Source organism: Centrocercus urophasianus, unplaced genomic scaffold, assembly GCF_019232065.1.
Source record: "Centrocercus urophasianus isolate 14NV4802_14NV808 unplaced genomic scaffold, USGS_Curo_1.0 seq_5, whole genome shotgun sequence".
Taxonomy (NCBI): Eukaryota; Metazoa; Chordata; class Aves; order Galliformes; family Phasianidae; genus Centrocercus; species Centrocercus urophasianus.
In genome coordinates, this window is record NW_024885088.1 from 4495094 (window position 1) to 4505965 (window position 10872).

At 37.7% G+C, this 10872-nt stretch overlaps 1 protein-coding gene across 1 annotated transcript in view; it reads left to right on the forward strand.

Moving 5' to 3' along the window:
• Positions 1-10764, forward strand: part of LOC122169119 (1-acylglycerol-3-phosphate O-acyltransferase Pnpla3-like) — a 17423-nt gene extending 6659 nt beyond the window's left edge. The window contains exons 4-9 of the mRNA XM_042834966.1: positions 1172-1381; positions 2449-2509; positions 4334-4546; positions 5498-5630; positions 6725-6841; positions 8684-10764. Coding sequence (XP_042690900.1) covers positions 1172-1381; positions 2449-2509; positions 4334-4546; positions 5498-5630; positions 6725-6841; positions 8684-8975 — 1026 coding nt within the window. The 3' untranslated portion in view covers positions 8976-10764. The remainder of the gene's footprint in view (positions 1-1171; positions 1382-2448; positions 2510-4333; positions 4547-5497; positions 5631-6724; positions 6842-8683) is intronic.
• The last annotated feature ends 108 nt before the right edge of the window (positions 10765-10872 follow it).

Sequence of the window (10872 nt, forward strand, 5' to 3'; positions counted from 1 at the left end):
AACATAATTCAGACATGTGCTTCTACTTCTGAATAACTTAATGAGAAGATTGCATTCTGTGGCTGTGCATTTCCTTCTTGGTCAGACATCTTATGATGATTCCACATAGCGTTTGGTGATGGCATTATATGCCTGTAGGAAGTTTGTCAGCAGCTGCTTACTGCTGGGTATAAAGAGTGTCCAAGAAAGCTGACAGGTAGGAACAGGCTTTTCTAGAAGACTATGTTCAATAAATTGCTTTGAGCTGTCCTTTTCCTCATTCCTAGTTTGTTTCTCACAGTGCTTGGGGAGCAAGTATGAATCCATATTAAACTGCTTTGAGCAGATTGCTCCTGCTTAAAGCTGCCTTGCCTTTCCATTTTATGAAAGGATCCACAGGTTCTGTCTGATGCCTGGTTAGGAAGGAGGAAAATGGAGCCACTGAAACAGCAAAGTTGGTAAGGAGGTGATCTTTTGATGCTGTTAGAATATCTGCCAGAAAATGGCCTTACTGGAGAGAAGGCTATTGTGAGTGACTAGTTAAGTTTTATAGCTGCTGCATTACAGATCTGTTACCTCATATAGCACTTTTCAGTTCTTGGATCCTAAAACATTTGAGATGATGATGCATTAAAACTCTGGTCGTGGGCAGCTGAAAACGCACAAAAAAATACAACTTGGGAAACTTCTAAACTTGTGTGCAAAGCTTTGTTTCACTTTTATTAGCAATTTCTTAATGTCTGAATATTTATCATCCTTTGATTGCAAATTCTAATTGCAAGAGCACTTAAAAGCAACTCTTTTTAAACAGAATGTTTTAATAGTGAGGAACCTAAAACTTGGAAATGTAGAGCTATTCTCTTCTCTTCTTTCTACAGAAGCACCGTAGTACCTCTTAGGTTAGTGCTGTCCTTTGAGGAAGAGGAGACAATTGTGCCAATTATTTTAGGGCACGTTGTGTGGGATTATCATCCTTAAAATGGATTTGCTGTTTCTTAAACACAGGAAGAAATCCCAAATAGAACACTCTTAGATTTTCTGTGGAACTACAGGACAAAGCATGCTATTCAAAATGCTTAGTCTGGGAGCATAGCAGAGACCATTCTGTTAGTTGTAAATGCTGCTTAATTCCTACGTGGGAAATTTGCTAGCTAGAAAATGTCAGTGTTCTTTTTACTTTTAATCTTTGCAGCGCTATGTGGATGGAGGAATCAGCGACAACTTGCCTCAGTATGAATCTAAGAATACCATCACTGTTTCACCTTTTGCTGGGGAGTGTGATATCTGTCCAAAGGGGAATTCTGCCAACTTTCATGAAATGAATGTGACTAACACCAGCATTCAGCTCAGTTTGGGGAACCTTTATCGTTTAACACAAGCACTCTTTCCACCAGAACCTAAGGTAACTCACTGCCTTCATGTATTTTTAGTGAAACTTTTTTTCTGTATAAAAGCTTTGCTTTTGCACGAAGCTCCAGGAGTCTCAGCACTTTATCTGGTCATATGAAGTTTTCTTGTGACACTTCTTATTTGCATTATTCATAGTCTGTGCTAGTGGTTTGTTTGTTTTTTAGTTTCTCTGACGTAAATTGGTATTGTCTTGCTCTGTTTCTTTAGGAATTACCACAGGATTCTATCATAAAATCCACACTGGTAAATTAATAACTGTCAGGTTAGAGTCTCTTCATGTTTACCTCCTAACCAGGTTCTTCAGAACTTTGCAAAAGTTCTAAACCATTTACATCAGATATTAGTCTTGCTAAGCATTTAATTGCAGACTTGATGAGGGAAATAACTAGAATTGCAGTTGCTGAAACTGGAAAAACAAACAAACAAACCAGAAAACAGTCTGCTAGTTTACCTGGGATACATTACAGAGAAGTAATGTTTTGATTGCTGTAGATGCGTGTTTGTTTTTTTTTTTTTTTAGCTGCTTTGCAAAAGAGAAACATTAAATTCTATTTATGTGTATGTTAATCTTTTTCTTTTGTCCAGGACTACTGTGCACATTAGTAGATGAGCTGGTGTTGCATCTGCTGAATGTGGAAGGCTGAGTTTGAGCTGGAACATGAGAATTCACAGCTGACCTCTTGTAGTTTTGGGAATTGGGAAGCATGGGGGAGGGAAGAGGGGAATTGACATATTCCATCAAGCCACCCTGTTGCTTTGTTACTTGCTTCTGACATTATGCTGAAGACATGAAATGAGAGAGGAAGTTCTTCTAAGCCATTAGAATGCTGTCCTTTTTACTGAATGATTCAGTGCATCTGTGAGAGATGACAGAAAAGCAGTCGTATGCGTGACTGTATGTGTCACACAGTAGGCTTATTAACCTGAATCTATAGGATTATAGCAACTGTAAGAAAACTTTACACTAACAAGGATGAAAGATAGTTGTAAGTGGCTTTTTATTTTATAAACTCTTGATCTGAATTTTGATTTGCTGACTTGTTTACCCTCTGCTTGCAGGTACTAGGAGAGATCTGTGAGCAAGGGTATTCAGATGCTTTTAAATTCTTGAAAGAGAATGGTATGTTACTCTTGTGGATGATTATTGGTGATATGTTGTTAACCTGTGTGTTTTTTGTTGGTGCTTTTTTTTTTTTTTAATAAAGGGTTGAGGGGAGCAGGGGGTTTTGTAAGTTATATTCTCATTCTGAATTTCATCTGGTAGAAATCATAGTTTTAACTACTTGCATGAGGTAGTTGTCACACAAAAAACTGCACTTCAGAGTTTTCAACATTCTTGTGTTAAGTCAGTACTAGTATCATTTAGTGAAATTACCAATGAATTCTACTCATAATTCTAGAAAGATTATATCAGTTTCTTTTGCCTTAATACCAAAGGATAGGAGTAGACTATGCTCTTGTGCAATCTTATTTCCTCTCTTGTACTGTCCAAGTAAACTTGTAGGAAGAACATTACAATCCAGAACTGGGAACTGTCTAGCAATAGTATTAAGTAATGGATAAATCCTTTGTCTATATCGTGAAAGACTTTACAAGTAGTCTTAAAATGTAGCAGTTACTGGGATCCAGATCAGTTTAGGAATAACTGAAAGATCTTCTCTTTCTCCTGAATTACAGTAAAATATTTATGAATCTAATTCCTTGTTCAATTTTGAGACAGACAAGTTAAAAGCAATCATTTACTATTTAGCATGTAGGTAACTGTGTGTATGAATGTATGAGATGCTATCCCCATACTCTTCGGGTGCAGAAGCAAATAGTGCTGGCTCAGATTATAGGAATGGAAATCATGGTGTTTGTACTATTAGAGTTAGTGCCAGCTAATGTGCTGTAATGTAGTTGTAGCTTGATGTGCTTGTACTCTAAGCACATGTTATTCCTGCTTCCTTAAAACAATTTCTTCATGTTCAAGAACATCCCAGTTCTGCTTAAGAGCTTAATTTCTAGGAATATTGTTAAATAATTTTTAAGAGAGTCCCACTTTAGATCCTTTGCAAGGTAATTAAAAGCACAACTTTTTGCAGACACAAACGTGCCTATAGCTTGGGGCTGCTGTGCTAAGATAGGTGCAGTACATGAACACAGCCTATGAGTTTCCTGTGTGCACACTTCCATCTGATGCTGTATCTGGGATTGCTTGCAGGTTTTTCTTGGAGTCTTCCTCTCATATCCCCTATGCATTGCTCTATTTGTCCTAATTTTCATACTATTGATGTGATACTTTTTTCTTACTGTAGCCTTTCTGAACTCTTTAGTTATGCATCTACTTTCTTGTTAAGCTGTTTCAACTACAGGAGCTCCTACTTTTTTTTCCCCATCCAGAATACTTAGCTATAGATAACTTCTCTGCAAAAGTCTTTTGTATATACTTTTGACAGTTATCAGCAACAAATGCTAATTTAGTTTCATACTTTGAATGTATCTTAATATTTACCTCTTTCCTTCTGCACCTTGTGACAGCACCTCGAAGTATTCTTATGATACCTTCTGTGTCAGATTTCCCATTCTAGTCTGATGCATTGCAGATGTTTTCTTTCAAATGAAAATGTCAGTTTTCCTCATCTCCTTTAAGCTATTTGCTTTGCTGCTGGAAAACTACTTTGGCAAATGACTGTGTTTCAGATTCAGTTTCAATTAATTGTTCACTTTTTTCATTTGCTTTAGAATTTGTTTTAAAGAAAGATCTAAATTTGTACAAGAGTAGTCGTAATGATGAATAAATATTTGTCTGCTTGTGTATTTGAACAAGTGAACAAGAACAAGTGTATTTGACATTAAGTAGATAATGTTCCTTCAGGGTAAGACCTCCTGTAATGATAAACAAAGTACAGATACTCTGAAGACCTGTGGATTGAGCCTAAGTGGAAGCTCTTGACTCTTCCAGGTATTCTGAATGACTCAATTTATGTCAGCTTGTCCTTCACAAAAACAAATCCTCATGAAGCTGCACAACACATTGACTATATGAAGAAAAATAAGTCTGAAAACAATAGAATAGAAACTTCTCAAGTGGAAGTACTTGGTGACCAGTTGAAGCAAAATCCGTGGCCTCTGGAGAAGAGCATATTTGAGAGTTTACCTCCTAGGCTTCGTAAAGGTACATTCTTCAGACTGTGTTCTGTAACTTTAAATGGCAAATAGTGATTTCCCATCTTACCCCCCCACCTTACTCTAATCTTATAACTTGCAAAAGCTATTTTATTTAATTGTATTACTCCCTATGACATAAAAGATGAGCTGAAATCAGAAATGTTCTCAAAGTACGTAGAAAATGGAAACGTGTATCTTGATTTAGCTGCAAGAATAAGACTGACACAGGGCAAAGGAGTCACTTTGTGGAGACATGAATTAAATTCTCAAGTAGTTTTGAATTTAGTTTGTAAGTCTGCAGTATCTTTGTAAATGTATATTTGACAATAAAGTTGAACTTCAAATTCAAACACTGGTTACCCCTGTCTTATTTTTATATCATACTTCAGTAGATTTCTAATTGCCTGGTTTTCCTGTTGTCTTAACAAGGTGTTAATAGACCAGGAGCACTTCTCATATTTCTTAGTCTATAATTCTTACCAAAATTTTCTTGTTGATGCTGATCAGTGTTTTCAAGATCTGAAATTTGTAGTCCTAGTGACCCAGGAGAATAAAATATGAAGTGTGAAACTTCTGAAAGCTGTATATGAAAACTGGAATATGTGGAACTCTAGAATTTAAACTTCTTAAAGTTCCACAGTTTCAGACAAGGCAAGGATGCTGTCTGAAATACATAAGGTTCACATCTCCAAAAATACTTGCATCTCATCAGAAGTTAATATTTAAATTTACTGTTTAACAGTTCCGAGTAATGTCTTTTTATTTCTGCGTTATTAGCCAGTGCTTCCCATATTTTGAAATAGCATTGAGAGTACTCACAATAAGTGCCTTGAGATTGCCTTATATCCAGTTTCTGTCTGAGCCTTATTCAGTAACACTTGATCGTACTGACTGAAGATTACCAAAACTTGAGTGGACAAATGGTCTAACATCTTTCTCAAACACAATTACTCTTAAGCGCTTCAGGAAGCTTGTAAAGAACCAAATGGATTCTATGCTCAGTTCTCTAAACTCTTCCCTATGCGGGTGATATCCTATCTGATGCTACCGTATACATTACCTGTGGAGTCTGCTTATTCTGCTGCTTTACGGTAAGAAAGTTCTCGTGAACCACTTTGTAATTGCACTTGAGTATAACTGAATGCTCATTCAGATATATAGGTGCTCTGATACTCTATAATTTGAATATTAACTGTCCAAAGAGAGTTATTTCTACCTACATAAGGTGCATCCTCCTAAAGCCTCTACAATCTATATAAATAATCCTACTAAGAAAACGTTATAAATAATAAATTTACTGCTAAAAGCTGCTTTTTAATTCCTCAAAAGAAGCACCCTTAATCCTGTGATTGTGCAGATTATTCACTGCTATTTCTGTATTCTGCAGTGGTATTTTAACTCCATCTGTAGTTCTGTGCTTTTGCTTCTTCCTGAAGTCAGGAATGAAATCTAAGAGCTTATTTGCCAAACAAACTTTCTTATTGGGTTTGCTTAGGTTTACTGAGGGTTGTTCTCTTGAAGCAGTGCTGATTTTAAAGGTTTTCTGACTCTTGCAAAGGAGGAACTATACGCTGTGAACCCTAAACTGTTGAGTTCTGAATTCTAGTATGTGCACTGCACATGCTTTTACTTTATTTAGAAAATACTAGAAGAAATCAAATGTTCTGTAAGTAGATTCAGGTAGAACTCCAGTAAAATATTTCCCTGCGCCACTTAAAATGATGCAGAAGTGCCATGTTCCTCAAATGAGAGGCAATCAACAGAATTATGTGGATTTTTCCCCATTTGTAACATTATTCTTTGTCTGCCTTCACTGTACTTCCATTGTGCTTTTCTTTTGTTCTTGTTTCCCAGGTAACATTTAAACTCACCAGGAAGTTCCTACTACACAGTGGACTCAAAGACAGGAATTTCTTGTAGTCTACCTAGAATTTGGTAGAATGCGCATACTGGTCAGATGCTCAGCATAGATCAGAGATGTTGTGATATGTGCTGCTCTTTTCTTTAGACTGTAGAGAAGAAATGAGTGAATTAGATGGAAATCTAGAGAGGTTGAGAAGATCTGGAGATATTGGTGAGGGAATTAACACAGCTGTTGTTCTCCCCAAGCTGCTCTGTTGGATGCATTATGTAGGAATATAACATGAGCTCTGTTTACAAACTAACTTGTGTATTTTGATTGTAGGTTAGTAAACTGGTTTCCTGACATGCCTGCTGATGTTCGATGGATGCAAGAGCAACTTCTTCAGATTGCTGGTACAGTTTATTCCCAGGCAAAAAAGAGGCTGTTCTGTACATCCAGGTAAACTGGTGTGCTGCTGCATGCTAATTATGTATTTTTAGAAGGTCTTTCTTAACAGAGCTTCAAGTAGTAATAAGTTTCCCTCTTAAAAGGATTTGATAATTTTCTCAAGAGTAGCACTAAATGGTTCTTATTGCTTCTGACTCTTATTTGTTAAGTATACTGTATGCAGTTCTTTGTAGTTCATCAGTGACTGCTGTGTATTGCAGATGAAGGGGTGTTACCTATTGGTAGTTGTATTAATTCTCTATTTCCATATAGAGAAATAAAAACCCTCTGTTTCCATGGAAGAGAGCTCTTCTGTAACCCAGTTGTAACTAGACTCATTATGCTTCTCCTACCAAACTGGTATGGGATTTAACCTTCCAGACTTAATGCTTATCTTACTCTTCTCAGTGCTGTGTATATGCAGGAATCAGTGACAACTTGCCCTGGTATGAATCTAAGACTGCCATTTGTTTCACCTTTTGCTAAGGAGCTTAGTGTTTGCCCAGGGATCTTGAACTACTTCTATAAAATAATGACAGCCCACATTTTCCATTTAAAATAGACTTGTTGCTGTAATAGTGAGTTGTGCACCAGAGCTGGTGTTTGCAGGCTGTCTCTGAAGTGCAAGTGGCTATAAAAATGAACTCTCCTAAGATTTGGTTTGAGAAGGCAGAAATCCAGACTTAACAGATCAGGATGTGTGATGTGCTACAAATAGCTGAACATCTGCCTGCTGATGGAAAGTAGTGAATGAATCCTTTGTTTTGGTTGGCTTGTAGCTTTTGCTTGACCTGGTAAACTGTGTTTATCTCAATACATAAACTCTCATGCATTTATCTCTTCATTTTCTTTCAACCACCCACAGCTAGTGACTGTGTAGTACTTGTCTGCCTACTGGGGTTAAAGCACAGCAATGATCCCTACCCACAGAATTGTTTACACTGTTAAACTTTGAAGTTTTCTGAAGCCTTTCTTTAAATGGATTTCCCCTTCAGATGGCTAGGTCCCAAGGCTGTGTATGTAGAAACCTGCACTATATTCTATAGGTGATTCTTTGTGGGATTGTACTGTGTTTCATTATCCATCAAGAACTTACTGCTGATTTTCTGAAAAGAAACAATCCCTCTGTTTTTTCCCTTCTTCCTCCTATGTCTTCAGATCTAGCTTCTCTTTTGCAGTCAGACTTAAATTTCATGAAAACTTGAGCTGTTTAGGCATTCTTCTGGGAGCTTCACCAGCTGGGATGGTATCTTCTAGTGCATCTGAAATTCAAGTATAAAACTGATGTTGAAGCATGTACATCAGGAGTTTGTTTAGAGGGGAGTATGGTTTAGATGGGAGTATGGAGGGATGGTATTCTGTGTGTTGTTTTTTTTTTTTTTTTCCTTTTGTTTCCCTAAAGGCACTGCAAGGGATGAGAAAGAACTTTTAAGGAAAAAAAAAACTATCTTTCCTGGTGAATGTTGAGACCATGCTTGTTAATGTCCAGTAATTGCTATGATTCATGAGTGGGTAGCTAGGGGAGATCAGAACTATTCAAGTGGTAAAGCACCAATTGGGTCTCCCCTTCTAAACATATTAGAACAGTGTGGTGACTTGTAACTTAACAATTTTATATATACTTCTCAGGACATCGCATAATGGTAGGATGCTTTTCTTCTAGATAAGGTTGTTCTAAGATCTTTTTCCTGTTGTTGTGTCCTAACTCATTAAATACATTTAGAATTAACCTTTTTCCTATAGTGTTGTCATGAAGATATGAAGATTTCCTGTAAGAAATCTGAGTAGTAATAGAGACATCATTGAAATGCTACTGATATTTCTTTTTTATTATTATTATTCTTTCTTAAACAGGAAAGACAATTACACACCACTAAGAAAATGTCAGACTGCCCCATCTACTGTGGAATTTCATTCTTCATACTGTCATCTTAAAATGCCTCATTCTTCTGCGGATATTGAAACCTGGCTCTGGGAATCTTCATGCTACATGGACTCAGTCATGAAACGTGCTTCTCCTAAGACAAAGGAGCAGTCAGACTTAAACTCCTATCCTAATTTTCTTCCAAATTCTGATGAATCTGGTTTGGAAATAGATTTTGACTCCTCTTCAGAGACAAGTTTCCAAACTGCTCCAGAATATTAATTTGGAAATAGATTCCACAGCTTCCAAAATTCCAATTTGGCAGAAAAATTTAAATCCTGAAGGACTAAAGTTCACTTTGTTTATTGCCAATAAGTCTTGGAAAAATGTTTACAGCTTCCTGAGAAATCTGCCTTTGGAATTCTGCTGTTTTATGGATCATTAAAACAGTGGCTCCTTTGTGGAGAGACGGACTATGTGTCTGTCAAAGCACCAGCTCAGTAAACTATAGTAAGGTTTGTAGTAAACAATGTCTCTCTGGAAATGAGATTTTTGTTTTTTAAATCTACTTTCAGGACAAAAAATGTAAATTCTGCAAACATCTTGGTAAAGAAGCATTGATAACAAAAGCTTTTTAAAAACATAATTCCCAATAACACGTTTCAGGATCACTTTTATAGCACTTAATGAAGTTGGATTTGTACTTCATAAAGGGAAATACACATTTGTGCTTTTTAGTGGCCTCCTATGTCTGTATGCCTTATGTTAAACATACTGTTCTATTTACGGAATAGTTGTCTGCATGAGATAATGTAGGAACAGTGTTAGTTTAGGTTATTGTCCATATTGCACAGCTGGTAATGAATGCTCAGGTTCCTCTGTGGCTCTTTCCCTTCTTAAATACTTCAGTGGAAAAAGTCATGAGAACTGGGATGCTTTCACCTGAGATGCGATCAGGTAGTTTCAGTGACTTCATAGGACTTCTGTGTACTCAGTAGGAGCTTAATACTTGACTAAGTATTGAAAGGCAGGTAAAATAGTGGCTGTGATTAGTAATTTCAGGTGTTAAACTTTATGGCAGATGTTAACGTACCTCGGTATATTGAGTGGTGGCTAATGTTTTGGTCTTCTCTCTAATTGCTGCACAATCATTCTTGATCCATTTATTTCACTTCTAGCTCAGGACGTTTTTCTGCTCTTCCTTCACTTTCCTCTTGCTGCAGGCAAGTTGGGGGGAGGAAAAAAGGGTCCTTTCTGGCTCCGGAAGGCCTGACAGCCCCAGGAGAGCTTTCCAGGAACAATTGTTGGACAAAGCAAATCTGTAAGACTTGGTGGAAGCAGCAGTATCCAGGGGCTGTGCAAATAGGTCTCAAATAATGGGTTGAAAGTGGACTGGATCACATCTGTATTGAGTGATAAGTGTTGTAAATGCTTCCTTCAACAAAGGTTCTGTGTAAATGTAATCAAGACAGTGTATCAGTGTGTGAATACTTCAGGAAAAGTAGTACCTGTTGAGATTAACTACCAATTTTGCTGTTTTAGTACCATGTCTTGGTTGTGTTTGTTTTTTTTCCTTTTCAGTGGAAGGAAGCAGCTCTGTCTTTAGAGGTCAGGTTGCTGTGTGTTTGCAGCAGGCGTGTGATGTTTGCAGGCTTCATGTGTGTGGATATGAATTCTGGGCAACCCAGCAGTGGCCCAGGAAGAGATGGAGGGCTGCTCAGGGGGAGCACTGATGTGAGGGAGGAGCAGGGCTGAGTAACAGTATGTAAGGGGGAGAGATGGGAGTGTTTTCTTCAGGAGTTTAAGTGTGGGTACGTAGAGGTTTTCCAAAAGCAAGTGTTTCTGCATTGGACCAGCCTTTAAGCAGTTTTTCAGCTGCCATTCCCCTAAGCTTGAAGTACTAAATGGTACAGCATGAAAATAATATTTTGTTGGGGGCCAAACAGCTCCACTGTCACGTTCTTGTTACGGACATCTGGTGCTATTCTACTTCACCTGTTTTGTTCCTGTCTGGTGTGTATGTATCCTCAAATGGAATGTTACTGAAACCACAATTAAAAGATGAAATGTCCGCGTTTGGTGTCTGTGCGTTACTTTACGCCCCTCCGCAGCACGCAGTCCCAGCAGCGCCACCCCAACTTCCGGTCGAGCAGTTCCGGTTCCAGGCACTGCCCCTTCG